At 39.5% G+C, this 19,297-nt stretch overlaps 1 protein-coding gene and 2 long non-coding RNA genes across 3 annotated transcripts; 1 reads left to right on the plus strand and 2 right to left on the minus strand.

The window, feature by feature from the left end:
• Positions 1 to 1,067: 1,067 nt before the first annotated feature.
• On the minus strand, positions 1,068 to 1,716 carry LOC125194955. Its single transcript, XM_048093169.1, has 2 exons — positions 1,373 to 1,716; positions 1,068 to 1,302 (listed from the first exon to the last, which is right to left on the minus strand). Exons 1-2 carry the CDS (start codon positions 1,714 to 1,716, stop codon positions 1,068 to 1,070), a joined length of 579 nt encoding a protein of 192 aa, XP_047949126.1.
• A 6,594-nt stretch (positions 1,717 to 8,310) lies between these two features.
• Positions 8,311 to 9,585, minus strand: LOC125216435. The gene is made up of 2 exons (XR_007175413.1): positions 9,292 to 9,585; positions 8,311 to 8,480 (listed from the first exon to the last, which is right to left on the minus strand). It is a non-coding gene; the product is annotated as an uncharacterized LOC125216435 (long non-coding RNA).
• Positions 8,827 to 16,479, plus strand: LOC125216428. The gene is made up of 3 exons (XR_007175412.1): positions 8,827 to 9,085; positions 15,643 to 15,707; positions 16,236 to 16,479. It is a non-coding gene; the product is annotated as an uncharacterized LOC125216428 (long non-coding RNA).
• Positions 16,480 to 19,297: the final 2,818 nt, after the last annotated feature.

Raw genomic sequence — 19,297 nt, forward strand, 5'->3', positions numbered from 1 at the left:
ATCAGTTGGGGTCTCATCCCCAGAGTCCATAGGGGATTCCCCCTCAGCAACATTCTCTACAATAGGGGTTTCCCCCTCAGTCACACTATCCACAATAGGGGTTACCCCCTCCACAACTTCCCTACCCTCAAAATTAGGGTTCTTTTCGCCTTGCTTTTCTTCCTCCACCGTCGCTCCGCCGTTTGTCGGTCCGTCACCCCCCGGCCGTTCGTCCACCGCCACCTCTTTCTCTGCCTGTTGTGAAACGGTTTCTGCATGTTGAGATCTAGAGTCCTGTGGCCTTTCTTCACGAATAACCGCCGGTTGTGCAACCGAATCTGCCGGAATCATCAGTGGTGGTACGACCGCTGCGGACGGCATCAGGCTAGCGGCGAACAGGGCATACACTTCTTTTGCTTTCTCGACACTCCCCAATTTCTGCGTCAATTCCGCCAACAGGGCTGGGTCGTACACGGTGCTTTGTGAACTTCCGGTGCATTGGGTTGATTCCATCGGTGCAGATCTGAAAATGAGAGAAAAACTGGTCGAATTTGGTTAGGGTTTATTTTCTAGAGAGAGAACGAAAGTAGAGAGAAGGGAGAGAAAAATTCAGATTTTCTGTCGATTTGGGAATATTGGAGAGAGAAAGAGACGACGGTTGCTTTTCTAATGAAAAGATGGTGCGGTTGCAGGCATGATGTAAGCAACCGTACAACTTCCATAAATATCGGCCAGATTTTGAATTTCAAAATATCTTCTTCCCTCCTTGACCTCTTCCTCCATGCCTCCCTTGACTTCTCCCTTCAGGCTCTTCTCTAGCAGATTCCCTTGGCCATGACCCTACACTTAAAAAGAAATTTTGAAGGTTCCAGATTCCCAGGTCAAGGTTAGAGTATAAAGTTTCGGTTCATTCGGAGTCTGGTGCTTTGAAAATATTTTTGGATTTTCCTTTGTTTTTAAAAGAAAACAATTAAACTATTTACACACTATTTTAAAATATTCCCAAGATTCCCTGGTTCAGTTCGTATTTCAGAATTTTTAACCTACTGCCTGACCAAGGAATTCATCGGGAATACCTCCTCGTCTGTCTAGGCGATAGTTGGGAGTGCGTGTAGCGGAACTTCGTCCACCACACACAACTCTGAATTATCCCTATAGACTTTCACTCTATGACCATTTACAAGGAAAGGGACAGAGTTAGGAGCACTTCCCTGGATCTCCACTGCTCCGTTTGCGCGGATGCCAACGATGGTATATGGGCCTATCCATTTGGACTTCAATTTCCCTGGCATTAGCTTGAGCCGGGATTGGAAAAAGGAGCACCTTCTGTCCAACATGAAGTTCCTTGACCCGGAGATTCTTGTCATGCCATAACTTCGTCCTTTCTTTGTACCACATGGCAGACTCAAACGACTTCAGCCGAAGTTCCTCCAATTCCTGTAGTTGTAACTTCCTTTCTTCATCGCAGGCTGTAGGTTTCATGTTCAACTCTTTCACTGCCCAATACGCCTTGTGCTCAATACCAACTGGTAGGTGGCACATCTTGCCAAACACGAGCCTGTAAGGCGACATTCCAATAGGCGTTTTAAAAGCAGTTCTGTAGGCCCACAATGCGTCACCAAGCCTCTTGCTCCAATCTTTCCTTGACGGATTAACTGTTTTTTCCAATATTGCCTTGATCTCGTGATTAGTAATCTCCGCTTGGCCATTAGAATGGTGAACACCATATTTCTTCATCAAAGCCTCGATGGTGCGATTACAGAAATGAGTTCCCTGATCTGAGATGATGGCCCGGGAACTCCATATCTGTTGAAAATATTAGCCTTCAAAAATTTTGCCACCTCCTTTGATTCGCATATTGTGGTGGCCTTAGCTTCTATCCACTTAGACACGTAGTCTACTGCAACCAATATATATGTGTTTCCACAAGATGATGGGAACGGTCCCATAAAGTCCATCCCCCATACATTAAAAATTTCACACACGATCTCTGGGACCTGAGGCATCTCTACTCTCCTTGAAATTCCCCCCGTCTGCTGGCACCTCTCGCAACATTGGCAAAAATCTAAATAATAAAAGATTTGGAGTAGATTTGTTTGTTGAAGAGGCCGAAAATTTGAAGAGGAATAATAGGGAATTTCAAAATTTTGGCTATTTAATTAGCCTAAGATTTAATTTGAATATTTCACGGAGTAGAATAAAATATCACGGAGCAAGAAAATAATAATAAATCTCCCCAAGATATGGAAAGTGGCGTGTAGTTGACCCTTTCAAAAGGGATTTAATAAAAATCCTAATTAAATTAGGATATGGTAAGATCTTCTTGGATTTGGCAAGATATGCTAGGATATTTGAATTTATTTACGGAAGAGAATAAACAAGGGATCAATTAATATAATAAAAATAATCCCTTCTCCCATATTTAGGAGATTTCGAAAATCTCCAAGAAATAATAGGGATTTCGAATTTCTTCATGGAATAAATAGGAATATCCGGACTTTGGATTTAATTTGGATAATTATCCCAAACAATAATTAATGCTCCTATTTAATTCTCACTCATCCCTTGCGAAAAATAATTCGCCACAAAATTATTTCACCCCACATCAATATATCCACATATTCGAATTTCACTTCCATTCCACATTTTCCAACGACTTTGACCACAATATATCATAGCATTAAAAGCATTTAATGCAAAATTTTCCACGTCACAAAAATTAGGGTTCGAAAAACGGGATGTTACATTCTACCACTCTTAAAAGAAATTTCGTCCCGAAATTTGGTACCTCTATGGAAAGAGTTCTGGGTACATTTCCATCGTCTTATCCTCGAGCTCCCACGTGGCTTCCTCGTATTCGTGGTTTCTCCAAAGTACTTTCACGCTAGCAATAGATTTGTTCCTCAAGATTTGAACTTTACGGTCCAAGATCATCTGAGGTCGCTCCTCATAACTCAAATTCAGATTCAAAGCAACTTCCTCATAGTGAATCACGTGTTTCGGAGGTAGCGTTAATCGATAGGCTACGGGTCGCACTTCTTCAAGAATTTCATAAGGACCGATAAAACGTGGTTTCACCTTTCCTTAACACCAAAACGCGTTATCCCTTTCGACGGGGATACCTTGAGAAATACTATATCACCGACTTGAAATTGAAATTCGGTCCGTCGGACGTCAGCGTAAGACTTTTGTCTGTACTGGGCTTCCTTCATTCTCACACGAATTTGTCGAACAATTTCAATCATCTCCTCGACTGCGTCGGGTCCAAGTATCCTTCGTTCGCCAACTTCATCCCAGTAGAGCGGTAGTCTACACCTTCTTCCATATAATGCCTCATACGGCGCCATGTTAATCGTTGCTTGAAAACTGTTGTTATAAGCGAATTCAATCAGCGGTAGTGCGGTCTCCCAACTTCTGCCTCGGTCGAGCACCACAGCTCTCAACATATCCTCGAGAGTTTGTGTCGTCCTCTCGGATTGTCCATCGGACTGCGGGTGAAACACCGTGCTAAAGTTCAATCGTGTTCCAAGCTCGCGCTGTAATAGGAATCCATGCACTGGGACTCCATGCAATCGCACGATTTCTCGTATGTAGATTCGAGCTAGTCTATCCGATCCATGAGTTATATGAATCGGTATGAAATGCGCACATTTGGTGAGTCGGTCAACAATCACCCAGATGGCGATGTTTCCTTTGAGAGTCTTTGGCAAGGCCGTCACGAAATCCATGGTGATGTGCTCCCACTTCCACTCGGGTATCTCCAACGGTTGTAATTTTCCATACGATCGTTGATGTAAAGCCTTCACCTGTTGACAGGCTAAGCAACGTTCCACAAACGCCACGATATCCTTCTTCATGCCATTCCACCAAAATGACTTCACTCATGATCTCGTTCTTTGTACTTCTAGGGTGGGCAGTGTATGGAGTCTCATGAGCTTCACTCATGATCTCGTTCTTGAGTTCCTCGTTGTCGGGCACGCATAGTCTTCCTTCAAAGATGAGGGCATTATCGAAGGTATAAGTTGGACGAAGTCCAGAAGGGAAGGAGAAAAAATTATAATAAGAGCAAAGACAAGAGAACTCTCTGACCTGAGGCATCAGTGGTGTGGAAATATAAGAGCGAACGATCCTAACATCCCTGGTGAGGAATGAGTGATTGAGCGAATCCAACAGTTAGTGAAGTTAGAGGCTATCTTGACAAACTGACAAGCCGATTAGATAGAAGAAGGGAGGGGGAAGATTCGGAGACTGTAGGTTCTTGGATTGACCTTAATCTTGTGGGGATGGCTGCTAGAAAATGAACCAGTTCTATGCATTTATGTGTCAATGTATTTTATTATGTGTCTTTGTTTGTTTTCTTTGTCTAAGTCCTTTAGCATCTAGGTCTAGTAGTTTGAGTCTTTTTCTTTTTTTTAGTAGAGTCGGTTAAGGGGAAACCATGCATTGAAACTTGCCTTATACCTTTTTCTTTTCTTTATACTTGAGGACAAGTATGGTTTAAGTGTGAACAGTTTGATAAGACTCGTTTCATGCATTGGTTTAGGGTTAAAATTCTGTGCATTTGGGGCGCTAATGTGCGTTTATGAGTTCAGGTGCGTAGTAAATCTGCTGAACCGGCAGATGCAAAAGAGATGAAATTGAAGCAAAAATCAGAAGTCGTCGTTCGGACCTGGGAGAATCAAAAGTTGGCAATAGGAGCAGAATGGAGTGAGAGCAGATTATTTTAAAGTGTCTTACTCAACCTTGAAGAACAAGACAACCACTTCTACACTTTCTTAGCTCTAGCTTTCGTTCCATTCCTTAATTCCACACTTCAAATTTCTCATTTCGTTTGCTGCGCACTTGGAGATGGAGGATTCTGGCCACCGTGGTTCTCATCATTGTTATTTTTCTGCTGTGCAACACCGCCTTATAAAGGAGAAGAAACAATCTTTACTTGCTTTCATTTAGTACTTGTTGGTTTTCAATTTCGCAACTCTAGTTTAGTCTTTGATCCACTGGATTCGAACCTATTTCTCTTTATTATGGATATTTATGTTGGTTTTGTTGGATATCGTTGAGTTGATGTTTATTTCTCGCTTTTTACTTTCGTTCTTTGTTTATTGTTGGATGTTTGGAGCTGAGATCTGTTTGTTTGTTGATGGAGGTTGGGGATTTTCGTATGGAGATGTCTGGATTTGTTGAAACGTGGTGTATTTGAGTTGGAGTTTCGCGTATTTGGTGTTTGTTGTTTACGTTGTGCATGATTATGGCTATTTACTTTCTGTTTCTGCATCCTTTAGATCCAGTAGCGTAGATCTGTTAGTTTAGGCGTCAATTTCTCGTTTTAAGTCTAGATCTGAAGTTTGCTCTGTTTTCATGGTGTTTAATACTTTGTTTTATCTGCTATTCTGGTTTGATTCCCGAAGAAGATGAAGTTGTTGGTAGTTAGAACCAAATCTGCTTTGGTCAGTACTTTCTGCATATGTACTTTGCTTTTTCTGCATGTCCACTAGACCCTGTCAGTACGATCTGCTTTGTCTTTTTACTTTTCTCGCATGCTTTTCCTGACCCTAGTAGTTTAAGAAAACTTGTCTTTACTTTTCGCTTTATGCTTGTCTATCCAAATTAGGAAATTTCGTTTAGTTAAGTTAACTCCATCTGTCTTAGAACTTTAAAATATCTCAGTTTCTCTAAGTCATGCATGTTCCGTACGCTCTCGTTTCTTAGACCCAGTAGGTAGAGTAAAGTTTTTCTATCTCTCAGACCCAGAAGCTTTAAGTTCTCGACCCACAAAATTGTGTGGCAGCAGCCAACACCTTTTTCCAAAACATCCTCAAATGCAGTTTCGTAACACCTTCGTCCTTGTAGGATCGATCCTTTACTTTCCTGTGCTAAGTTGTAGTATAGTGGGTTGAGGTTTTTGAAGGAATAGAGTGCACCCAACGACCCCTTTCAGATAGTTTCATGATCTTCTAGCCTCTGAAGTCTAGTCGAATCCTCTGGACCTATTAGATCGAGTGACATATATCACACACCGCGCAAAATTGCACGTCTACTCTAGTCCTATCACATGCGTTTGGTCGGACTTGCTTGAACCCGAAGAATTTGAAGAGGAGTGGAATGGAGTGATTGAGTGTTATGATTGACACCTACAAGCTTGGGGATAGCCGACGTAATTCTTATTCTGTGAGTCACGACAAGACTGACAATTCATACTCTTGCGACTGCAAATTGTTCGGTAGGCAGGGATATTTATGTTGCCACATTTTTTTTTTCTGTTCAGGAACAATGAAGTGGCAAACATTCCAGAGAAGTACTGCAACAACCGATGGATGAAGACTCCCTTACCCAAGGTTGTACCACCGTTGGCGATAGGCAGACTGTATCAAATCAAGGGATATCACTGTTCTACGATTTTATTCGACGGTTCAAGACAGACATTGACGTGCTTCGTGCATTCGTAGGTGGTTTGGAAGAACTTGGTAATTCTCTTCAAGCTGGAACTCCTCCAACATCGGCCTTTGAAAAGAGGCGCATGATTGCAGAGTTTTATGGAATGCCAAGGCCTGAAGTAGTAGAGGTCCATCCTCCGGATGTTGTGAAGACCAAGGGTCATGCTAGCAGCTCCGCGAGCCGACTGATTTCAAAGAGAGAAAAGGCTATAAAGGATGCTACTAGGCCTCTTGGACGTTGTAAGGCGTGCGATGAGTTGGGCCATCACGACTCTAGAAATTGTCCAATGCTTAAAGAGATGGCGAAGGATAAAGAGCTTAGTAAAGGCAAGAGGAAAGCTTGATGTGTTTTGTAACTAATAAAATAGTTTTCGTCTTGTAATCATTCTTATTATTACTTGCGTTGTGATCATTTTTAGCAAAATAAATTTGTATTTTGCGATAGTTAGTGTGCATTATCTATAAATTGCATAGCATTAGTAATGATATTATGTGCGTCACTCCCTCTATTTCTTCATTTAGTCCAGTTCTTTGTTAATGTGCATTATCAATAGGTATCATAGCATTAGTAATGATATTCTGTGCATCACTCCCTCTATTTATTCCATTATTCCAGTTCTGTGGTAATGTGCATTATTGATATATAGTCTTGCATTAATAATGATATTCTGTGCATCACTCCATATATTTATTCCATTAGTCGAGTACTTTGTTATTGTGCATTATCGATCTATAGCCTTGAATTAATAATGATATTTTATGCATCAAACCCTATATTTATTCCATTAGTCGAGTAATTTGTTAATGTGCATTATCGATCTATAGCCTTGCATTAATAATGATATTTTATGCATCATACCCTATATTTATTCCATTAGTCGAGTACTTTGTAAATGTGCATTATCGAACTATAGGGTTTAGGGTTTGATTCGCCAGGTCTGCGAACCAAGGCTCGTCATTCGGCTTGCCTTTCCGTTTCTCTGACTCATCGGGCCCAATTAATGCCAACACTGCTACCCATCTGATCGGTCTAGCAGATCCCCCCTAAGTAATACAAGTGCTCTTCGGAAAAAGCATCGGGTACGGCTTCCTCATCTTCTCCTTGGGTAATCTTGCTTAAATGGTCAGCCACTCTATTCTCGGTCCCTCTCTTATCTCTGACTTCCCAGTCGAACTCTTGCAATAGCAGAACCCATCGGATTAGCCTTGGCTTAGATTCCTTCCTGGCTAGGAGAACACTATTTCCCTCGACCACAATAGATGTGGTCGGAATTTTTCAAATGAGTACACCACAGCCAGCATCTCCTTCTCGGTGGTGTCATAGTTCTTCTGGGCCTGGTTGAGCGTCTTCGAGGCATAAAATATGACATAACTTTTTCCTTCGATCCTCTGGCCCAACACTGCTCCTATTGCAAAGTCACTTGCGTCTCGCACATTACCTCGAAGGGGTAATCCCAGGTGGGCGAGCGGATTATCGGAGTTGTGACCAGACGATCCTTGAGTAGCTGGAAGGATTTTTTACACTTATCATCAAACTCAAACTCCACATCATTCTGGAGATGTCTTGTCAGGGGCTGGGCGATTTTTGCGAAGTCTTTAATGAACCTTCGGTAGAACCCTGCATGCCCCAAGAATCCTCGAATTTCCTTCTGATTCGTTGGGTGTGGAAGCTTAGAGATTACCTCCACCTTTGCTTGAATGTCCCAGGTGTGTTGTTGTAATACCCCGCTCAAATTAACGTCCTTGAACGTTTATCGAGTAAATAATTATATTAAAGCAAGTAGTATTTTAAACTCTATGTTTTGTGGTATTAAAATTCTTGATGAGTTTTAATTGATAGTTAAGAGCCAACGTGAAACTAATTTTGATCAAGGACTTTAATGTACAAGAGGATACATGAAACGATAAAATAATTGTCCATGTACATTTATAAAGCAGAGGGATATTAAATTTACAGAATATAGTCATTTCTCTTCAAATGAGAAATGTATTAATTTATGATGTTACAAAAATGAGCTAAAGCTTCTTCGCAAAGCTAGTATTCTATCTTCAGGAAACCCCAACTTCCTACAAATGATGGGACAAGTCAGAAACGACAGTGTAATAATAGTGTAGTAACAAAAATAACTTCTACCATCTTTAACCATAGTCAACATGTGAATAGTGCAACACTATTCACTGAAAATGACATGGAGTCATCACATAAGTATATGCATCACGTTTTATAATTCAAGTGTATATATATATGTGTGTATGTAAAGGCGAGTCATTATTTTCTGCAAAATCTGCAGACAAGAATTTAAATCAAGGGAGACATATCCCCAAAATCAGGAAGAGCGTTGAATTAAAAGCTTTCAATTATTTTTTGTTGCATGCGAGTGTCGGCAGAAAGTAGTATAAGGAAGGAGAGTTGTGAAATTTCAAGTTCCATAACTTCTCTGAGGCATCACTTTGCTACACACACCAAAATCCAGTATCACACTTCTGCGACGCACTCTCAAACTTCTTTCTACCAAAATCATACGCACCTAAAATCTTTTTTCACCCAAAATTTTAAGCAAGCAGACAGAAAAATTTTCCATCTTTCCTAGCGAGTTTCAAGCAAGCATTTTTCAAGAAGGAGAATTTCAAGCAGAAGCACTTCTAAATAAACCTTTTATCGTTCTTTTGAGGTAATGGTTTTCAAACCGCAAGTTAACTCTTTTCAAGTTTTATCAAGCACGTCATATTTGTTTTTATTCAAGAAACTAGAAAATCTCCTAACATGTTTCAAAATAAGCCTCTTGTTTTAGCAGCCACTTCGGAAATTTATAATAGAAAATCTAACCGTCCAAATGAAATTTCCTTTGGTCATAATGAAGTTAGATAAGTTGTTTACCTTCCTTTAAAATTTTAGAACGATCGGACTACGTTTGAACCCCTGATCGTATAGAAAATCGACGCTGCTACTGTAGAAACCGACAGCCACTTCCGAAGTTATTTCTTGAAAATCTAACCGTTAAAATTTGACCTCCTTCGGTAAGAATGATCCTTTATGAGTCTTCTACCTTTGGTTAAAATTTCGTGACAATCGGATGTTGTTTGAATTCCCGATCGTGAAGAAACTCGAGGCTGCACCTTGTGTGGCGAAAATTTAGAAAAGAAAAAGAGAGAGAGAGAGAGAGTTAGGAAGAGAATAGAGATAAATGATGATAAGAAAGAAGTTACGTATAGCAGCTAGTTTGACTCAGTAGGTAATTGAAATAATGATTTTGCTCCCTTGACTTTTGGGCCTTTCAAATATCAAATGAGTGTTAGACTAAAATTAATAAGTTGATAATTAACCAGTATATTGTATTGTCCCCGACTCGAGTCATTGTGATCGAGCCATTCTATTCATGTATTCAATGTTTATACTCTACAGTCAGAAAGTTCAACCATGAAGTCCATTTTTTTACCCAACCCGCATTCTTATTATCCACCACAGTCACGGTATATCGAACCTTGCTATAGTTAGCAAAGTTGGGTCGTGACAGAGTGGTATCAGAGCAGTTCTTTTCTGGCTTGAACCCGAGAGTCTTCTTTCAGCCATTGTCTAGACTCGTTTTGCTAGACTAACCCAGTAGCCTAATAAGGTCTCAGCACTCCAACTCATCACGCTCAACCAAGAAAGAAGTAATTTCCTCTCCCAAGGTAAAGTTGATGATATTCAAACACGTGAGCAATAGAGATTTCTTGCTCTATTTATATGCATGATAGATGAATGAAGTAACTCGTACTCTTTAAAGTGGATCCTTGAATGAAGTAGTGTGTTTTTACTATATGGGCCTTAATAGTGACAACTACACCGTGCTGATAAATTCTGTCTAGGAGTCTGGATTTTAAGTGGGACAGACGTGACCCCTCCAGTTCTTTCTGGGAATTTATTAGGAATGGAAATTCTATCAAGGGGATTGACGAATCAACTTGAGGAAATTTTGAATCGGTTCTTCACACTATTTAGAGATTTTATCTACAATAGAAAGAATTCATTTCCGCTTTCCTGAGCGGGAAATAAATGGTAAATAAAGTAAGTGAACGGCGTTGCTAGGCATGCTTCAAGTATTCTAGCCATATGAATACTTCAAATCGACTATCATCTAAATGCAAATACCACATATGACACCTTAGAGTATCACCCAAGCATTTTCCGATGCTTGAAAATAATAAATGATTAAGAATCTAAGCCCTCTTAGATTTCTTCTATATGCAATATATGGTGAACGAGTGTTTTCTACAGATGACTATTAAGGAAAGAGCTGAACGAAAACGTAACATCGCACGAGCTGCTCGCGTGATCGCAAGATACCGGAACTATGCTCCCAGTCCCAATGATGATTTAGGGGAATTCCTTTCACACTATCGTCGACTGTGGGTCGATGCCCATCAATACGGAGTAACAGGCTTTGATGGGATTTATCGAGTGATCCTTCTACTACCAGTGGATTGGCAGTTATGGGCTGCAGGAATTGCTCACCGATACATTGGCTACATGGACCCCCAGTTTGATCTAATAGGAGACATGCTAGGATTTCTAGGGGAAGTCCATTATACGTACATCGTATACGGTCAGGTTCCCCAAGGATCCCGCGCGCAACCTGAAAATCCAGTCCCAGCAATAGAAAAGCAAGCAGCAAAGCAGCCTACTCCTCAATCTCAGAAGAAACCTTCAACAACCATCCAAATACGACCAACAAAGAAAACGAATGAAGCAGGACCATCTCAAAGGAACCTAGAGTTAATCATCGATTCATCATCATCGTCATCAACTTCATCCGAGAGTGATAAGTCTGTAGACATAGAGGCAAACAATCAACGACTCAAGGCTATGTGCGAGGCACACCGACGGGGCAAGGCCGTAGTCAAGTCGAAGCCCAAGAAGAATTCCTTCCCACGAGCCACTTACACTGGAATGCTGCCTTTACGGATCCTTGATAATCCACGCCCCTCCCTAGTTCGAGCAAGGCCCAGCCCACCATCGGAAGAGACCTCTGTGGGCAACATGAAGCGACCGAAGATGAAGCTAGATAAGAAGGATGCCTCCCCAAACCTTGCTGGTAGCAAGTCTAGACCACAGTCCCCTTGGACAGATCTCCTTGAACCAGAACCCAATGCACCCTCGAAGTCCAAGCAGAAAACGAAGCATCTCGATGAGATTGCTTCTAATGAAAACATGGAGCATCACCAGCGTGAGTCAACTGAAGCCCAAATGGCACGTAGAAAGAGTAGTGCGGCTATGACCAATGCCGATAAAAGCTCCGAGAAGGAGAATTCCGAGGAAGATCCCAACGGCAATCCAGACATCAACCCTACCCAACCTGCACCATAACCTTGATATCCCAGAGTGTTTCCCAGTTGTGACCATGATGTCTGTCCACTTGTAACCAGTTGCTATGATAAGACCCCGTCCCCTTTAAGCCAGTTTCCTTTATATCTATTCTGTTATATCCCTTTTCATTATTGTCTTTTTTCGGCAAGCTATATAAGAAAGTTGTATCTTAGAGACCATAAGTATCGTTTATGATTTCATGTTAGTGTTCAAGTACGCTATCAATTACGCTTCGAACAAAACACCACCCAAGAGAGTCGAACGACCCAAAATCCATGAGTAAAGACATGGAAAGGAATAATAACTGAAGTAAGGTGAATGAAAGGAGAGACATGAGATTACAACATCTTTACCGCCACTACTTGAATCGTTTCCACTAGTCGAATTAAAATGAACTAACTCTACGAAAAAAAAAAAAGAGGGCCTATCAACATTCGATGAAATAGGAGACCCAGCTAAAACCGATACGTAGATTACATGAGCCAAAGTGTATATTCTACTTTCTATGTTACACAAAGCAGAAATGTTTAGGCTGCGTACGGTACCTTTCCAGCCAACTAGTTTGGTGGGAAGTACGTAGAAGATAATGACATCGAGCAACCAACAGACATGACTTGGAACAAGCCAATGGAGGATTGTACGACAAGTACATTATTAAAACATATCGTAATAATAATAATAAATAAATAAAGATTGTTACAATCCGAAACATAGAAGAATTTCAGTAACCAACTATGACCTACACACCAAGATATGCCCACTCGAGTGGATATAGAAAAATGCGCGAGACGAGAATGACATTAACCAGCTACGTAGGACTATCATACCCCGAGCCCTCTATCAAGTTTAGGCATCGAGACGCCCACACCGAAGTAAAACCAATATTGATTACAATGCTCATACTAGAACCTCGAAGCAAAGGGAAGCGGAAGAAAATGTGACGTCAATAACAAAGGGAATTGCGATCATGATAGAACTAAATGAAAGAATTAAGAAAGCCAACTGCTTCCGACCTGTAAGGGAGAACTATTAAACCAATGCTACCTAGTATTCTAAATATAACAAGAACCACTATAGAATCGGGACTTGATTTATCAAGAATTATCATTTCTAGTAAATCACCTAAGCCTCCAGAAGTAGGAGCAAGAGCGAATCCGTGCCAACAACTGGAAGCATTTTAAGTTCAACCCTAGATGAACCAGCAATAACTACCTCGTTGACGACATCGATAAAGAGTCATGTCACAAACAGGGACGTACGCACGAAGGCAAAGGCAGCCTGAAAAGAGACACGAAAGATTTGCAAATAACTTAGGACTCACTATAGGATACTTTGAGTCGAAAATAAGAGTAACTCCATCAGTAGGAATGAATCGTAAAGACCTCTTGCACACGCCAAAAGTTTAAGAATCACGTTAGGGGAAGAACGTAAAGCCTTAACTCAAGACTTAGAATTTTGGACATTATGAATGGAGGAGATGACTGAAAATCACGTCACAATCCAAGGAATGACAAATTGCTTTCCTAGCCTTATGATAGAAAATAAGATCCAACGAGATTACCATGGATACCCATGCAAGTACCACGCTAGTGATGTTTTCTTTACCTCGTAACCAAACCGATAAGTCGAAGAAAGAAAGAAATATCGAAAATTGAAATGCCATGCGAATGTCCAGGCCTATTTCTCAACACTTTACCCAAATAACCATCAGGTTAACAATTAGAGTTCACCTTCGACCTCTAGAAAACCATACCAGACAAAGGAAAGTCAAATCACACAACGTATAACTCGGTAGACCCCTAAATTCAGGCTTTCTCAAACCTAACGTATTGCCCGGAAGATCATCCGTACTTACTCCAAGGAAAAGAGGGAACGTTGATAATGTTCATAGACAAAGTGGTTCGATCAACTAAAGAGAGCTGATGTATTTTGTAGATAAAGTCGAAATACGACTGTCGCCAACCATAAATACAACCAAATAACGTATCCTGGAGAGCCCTTTCCAATATTGATATGAAAGAGACCTTTTTATCTTGATATGATCATAAGGAATAAATGGTAATAACATGTATAACAGTATATGAGAAACTTAGGAAATGCGTATCCAACAAGTTTATCTTCGTCTCCATAGATGACGTACCTACCTATCCGGATGATAAGAAGGAAAACGTTAGCCAAATAAGTGCGAAAAGGCTCTGCGCTAAGCTTTACAAGTACGAATTGCGATTCAAACAAAGTGGAACCTAGAGCCACTGATAAAATCCCGATGGACCATCGAAAGGGGGAGTCGTGCCATTTTGGAGACCCCAATACCCGAATGAATTCAAGGTTTCTTAAGTATAGTTAGCCCCATCGAAAATACCAAAAATGCGAGGCCTATGAACTTACAATCCAAGGAGGAGCGCTAAAATTCTCACGGACCCTGTAAAAAGAAAAAGGCTTTCAAGAAGAACGGAACAACAGTACTAGTATTAATGATAATTGTACAAGAAACAAGCTAGGGTGCCAACACCGTACATCAAAGACTGGACTAAAATGTCCCTAATCATGTGAACTAGGTTTAACTTTTGAAGTAAACATGTTAAGGATCTAGAGGCATGAACTCTATAGAAATGCAATGTGAAATTCCGCAAATAACGAGAGTTTCCAATATATTTTTTTTTTCTCTCTAGCAGAAGGTTTTAATAACAAACATGCCTTGTGCTCATCGCACGAAATTACCGTTTACTAAAGGAGACTAAGATTCCTATAAGTATCTCTTTTCCTCGAAAGAATAACTAAGATCGCCAAGGCGTTAAAATAGAAAAAAGGTAAAAGGGCTATCGAAGGAATGATCGTTTGATATTACTATCAAACTATGAAAAACGAACACGATTTTCCCGCATGTACAACCTGAAATGTTGTAAAGAGGAAATGATTAAATTTAAATATGAGTAATGATCTTTGACAGAAGTTCTTTGCGAGAGTTGCAATAGTTAAAGGACGAAATCATATAACAAAGTGAAAACACTGTGAAAGTACAAGGTCCATAGTTGTTCATAATTAAATCGTGCAAATTGTTTCAAAATAAGCCTCTTGTTTTAGCAGCCACTTCGGAAATTTATAATAGAAAATCTAACCGTCCAAATGAAATTTCCTTTGGTCATAATGAAGTTAGATAAGTTGTTTACCTTCCTTTAAAATTTTAGAACGATCAGACTACGTTTGAACCCCTGATCGTATAGAAAATCGACGCTGCTACTGTAGAAACCGACAGCCACTTCCGAAATTATTTCTGGAAAATCTAACCGTTAAAATTTGACCTCCTTCGGTAAGAATGATCCTTTATGAGTCTTCTACCTTTGGTTAAACTTTCGTGACAATCGGATGTTGTTTGAATTCCCGATCGTGAAGAAACTCGAGGCTGCACCTTGTGTGGCGAAAATTTAGAAAAGAAAAAGAAAGAGAGAGAGAGAGTAAGGAAGAGGATAGAGATAAATGATGATAAGAAAGAAGTTACGTATAGCAGCTAGTTTGACTCAGTAGGTAATTGAAATAATGATTTTGCTCCCTTGACTTTTGGGCCTTTCAAATATCAAATGAGTGTTAGACTAAAATTAATAAGTCCTTATTTGGAATTCATTATTTATGATTGAATTAATCGCTCGAGATAAAATTCTCTTGAATTAATTTTGAGTAAGTGGGTTTGTATGTAAATCCTCAAGTTTATTAAATTAATTAATCTCTCGATTAATTAATACCAATAATTAAATCTACGGGTTTAATTAAAGTGAATGAGTTTATGAAAGAGTGAAGGAAAATAGGATGCATATCCTAAGAGCATATCATCCGCTAATATTATTTCTTTGAAGCTAAATAGTTTATTATCTTTTATTGGACAAGGTCCATCGCAAGGAATTTAACTCCAAGTGGGTTAATATTGTCATACGGAGTAAGAAGCATACGAGGTGAACTTTCTTATCCTACAGTGGATAAAAGTATAAAGTATTGTTTTATGATGATTAATTATGAAAAATATGTTGTCATGCCTTAAATGTTTTGTTTTATGTATGATGCCTATCTGTTTGGTTATACCGAATGTGCTATGCCAAATAAAGTAAGAAATCGAATTCGGGTCCCAGCAAGGGGAGAGTCCCTACTTGGACTAGTGTACACGTGGACCGTGTGTCATCGAGAGGGTTGGCCGGTCCGGTGCTCGTGGAAAGTGGCCACTTTCCCGGCACATGAAAGTTAAGGTGACCGTAGGAGAACACCATCTCTACGGCACAAGATGTACAGATATGGCAAAGAACAGAAAGAACTTAGACTGTGCAATCGAAAAATGGTATTTAGTAAACTCTTGTCTTTTTAATAAAACCCCTGAGTGTTACTGTGATAATGGCTTGACAATATTTTCAATGTATTATTGTAGTTTTCGGCAATGTGTTCACTGAGTACTTTTGTACTCAGCCCTGCATGTACTTCTAAATGTGCAGGTTGAGCTGTGATGGAGGGAAGGGTGCTAATTAAACCAGACCTACTTATAGTTCCATTCAATACTCTCGGAGGTTCGTGTCTTCATACATGGAACCGCGTTCAGTTCCTTCCGCTGTGCATTAAAGCAAGTGAAATTCTTTATTTCTCTAAAGACTCTGATAATTAACCAGTATATTGTATTGTCCCCGACTCGAGTCATTGTGATCGAGCCATTCTATTCATGTATTCAATGTTTATACTCTACAGTCAGAAAGTTCAACATAAAGATCTTCACGTGGAGAAGGCCCTATCTATCTTCGATTCTTTGGAGAATCATCAAGGTATAATGGCTAAACTGTAGAAAAGCATGTTTTAGGTTTCAATTAATTTAAATCATGTTTTATTTGAGTTATGAGCATGATACATGTGATAATTACGCGAATAGAATTTGTCTAAATAATCTGCTAAATAGACCATAATTATTATGTAATTGATTTTTGTGAGCTTCCGGCGGCAGTTGGTCGGTGAAATTGCCTTTCCGGCAAGATGATGGCCAGTAGATCTTCGTCGTCGTTGATCGTGCCAATTTTGATCACGAGATAACGATGAAATATTATGTTAATGATTATTTGATTCCTAAATTAAAAGATATCATTAAAATATTATTATTTAATGGAAATAAAATATTTTGGTAAGATTTCCCTAGATTTTAGGAATATTTAGATTATTGACCATATCTATGGATTTTTTTTCTAGATGATATGGACAAGAATAATTTAATAGTTTCCTAATTATATTATATATCTATAATCCTAATAAGGATAGTTATGTAGGATTCCATTAAATAATAAAATATTATTCTCTTCCTAATCTTAATAAGGAATTAATTTAAAGTTTATTTATTCATGTCAGTCAAAGATATAAATAATTAATTATTTTAGATAAATCTTATAGAAGACATGAATATGGATTAAACTTTAGTAATTAATATATCATCCTTTAATAAGATGTTGAAAAGATTATAAAAGATTTAATTATCCAGCCAATTAAATACCAACAGAATTTAATTAAGCCTTTAATCTGCACTAAGGCTAAGGATAATTAATGAAAAACCATAACTTAAATATCGAAGCGATAATTACGAACTAAGTTTGTATATGGTCTCCATCGATTAGTCCACAACTTATGAAGCTTATTTCTGAATCTTATCGCCACCCATGCTGTGGGGACAATAATCCTAAGAAATAACAAGTTCATATAGGTGCACTTCTCATATGTAAATAGTATGGACTAGAAGTAGTTTCCAATATTATCGCCACCCATGCTGTGGGGAGAATAATCCTAAGAAATTACAAGTTTCAAAAGTTCAAACATAATTTACGAGATAGCTTGGTCTTGTTATCAGCGCATGAGCATTGTCATGGGAGTGTGTTGTAGAAACGAGATTCTCTAATGCTAAATCTGATGGTCGTGCTTAGGCAACATTTGGCGGCCATGCCGTGCTGCGGTCTCTAGACTATTCGTCGGTGTTGTGACCAGTGAAAATGTAAAAATTTTAATGCGTATTGACCTCTACTTGAGGGTACAAAATTTTAATTTTACAGTTGTGAGAATTTGAAAAGTTTTATGGTTAATCTCCTCAATTTCATCACATAAGTTTATGACAAATAGTAAACATTCTGTTTTGCAGTGCAAACTAAATCGTCAACATGTCACTCAATCCTCTTTCTACAATTCTTAAAGAAAACAATCTCGATGGCCAAAATTACATAGAATGGAAACAAAATTTGGACATCGTTCTCGCGGTTGATGAGTACAAGTTTTTGCTCACTACTCTTCGGCCCCTAGTGCCGGCGGCTAACGCCGCGCAGGCAGCGCGAGATGCCCATAGACGGTGGCACAAGGCGAATAAGATGACTAAGTGTTATATGTTGGCCTCCATGTCAACAGTGCTTAGACATCAGCATGCCGCCATGGCAACTGCCACCGAGATTATGGAAAATCTCACGAATCTCTTTAGTACTCAGAATCGAACGGCTAAGTCTCAAGCCTTTCGGAGTATCATGTGCAAGACAATGAAGGAATGCTCGTCTGTGAGGGATCATGTCCTCGAGATGATGAGCCATCTCAATCAAATTGAGGTTTTGGGAGGCGTCATTGATGTCGAGTCCCAAGTTACTAATATCCTTCAGAGTCTGCCTCCTAGCTTCCAGCAGTTCAAGCTCAATTTTGAGATGAACAAAAGGAATTACACCTTTTCTGAGTTGTTGACTGAGCTTCAGTCGGCAGAGGATCTCATGAACCAAGCTAAGGCTGCGATGGTCAGTTCGTCACATCGTTCCTCTGGCCCTAGGCCTAGCGCAGGAAAGAGAAAGAAGAGGTCGGGAAAGAAGTAAACCGGACAGTGTTTCAAGTGTGGAGAGAAAGGGCATTGGAAGCCAGGTTGCCCTAAAAAGAACAAGGCTACAGGTATGCACCAAGCTCTAGTCGTTGAGTCATGTTTGGCTTCGACTTCATCTCATACTTGGGTTATTGACACTGGAGCTACTGATCATATTTGTTTTGATCTTGACTTAATGCAGGTGACAAGACGACTATATGATGGCGAGATCGAAGTCCAGCTGGGCGACGCTACTAAAGTGGCGGCCGTAGCAGTGGGAGACGTTTATTTGCGTTTTAGTAGTGATATATTTTTAATTATGAAGAATGTTTTGTTGATATCTTCTTTTAGTAGAAATTTAATTTCAGTTTCTAAATTGGTTTTTTATGGATATTCGATTTCTTTTAATGACAGTTGTGTTATTAAGAAAGATGGTTCTTATATCTGTCGTGGTATCATGGAAAACAATCTGTACACAATCACATCTACACAATATAATGATCGCAAATTAGAACTCAATAATGCATCGAAAATTTCAAAGAAAAGAAAAGAACCTTCAAGTTCAATGAACGAAACGTACTTATGGCACTTTAGACTTGGTCATGCTAACCAAAAGAGGATTCAAACTCTCGTGGATCAAGACATTCTTAAAGGGCTAGATACTGAATCATTTTCCACGTGCGAATCCTGTTTGGAAGGCAA

Source organism: Salvia hispanica, chromosome 1 (assembly GCF_023119035.1).
Source record: "Salvia hispanica cultivar TCC Black 2014 chromosome 1, UniMelb_Shisp_WGS_1.0, whole genome shotgun sequence".
Lineage (NCBI taxonomy): Eukaryota > Viridiplantae > Streptophyta > Magnoliopsida > Lamiales > Lamiaceae > Salvia > Salvia hispanica.

Coding starts and splice junctions, on each gene's coding strand:
- LOC125194955 (XM_048093169.1), bottom strand. CDS start 1,716: ATGAAGAAATATGGTGTTCACCATTCTAATGGCCAAGCGGAGATTACT. Junction 1,303..1,372: donor TCGTTTGAGTCTGCCATGTG/GTACAAAGAAAG, acceptor GTTGGACAGAAG/GTGCTCCTTTTTCCAATCCC.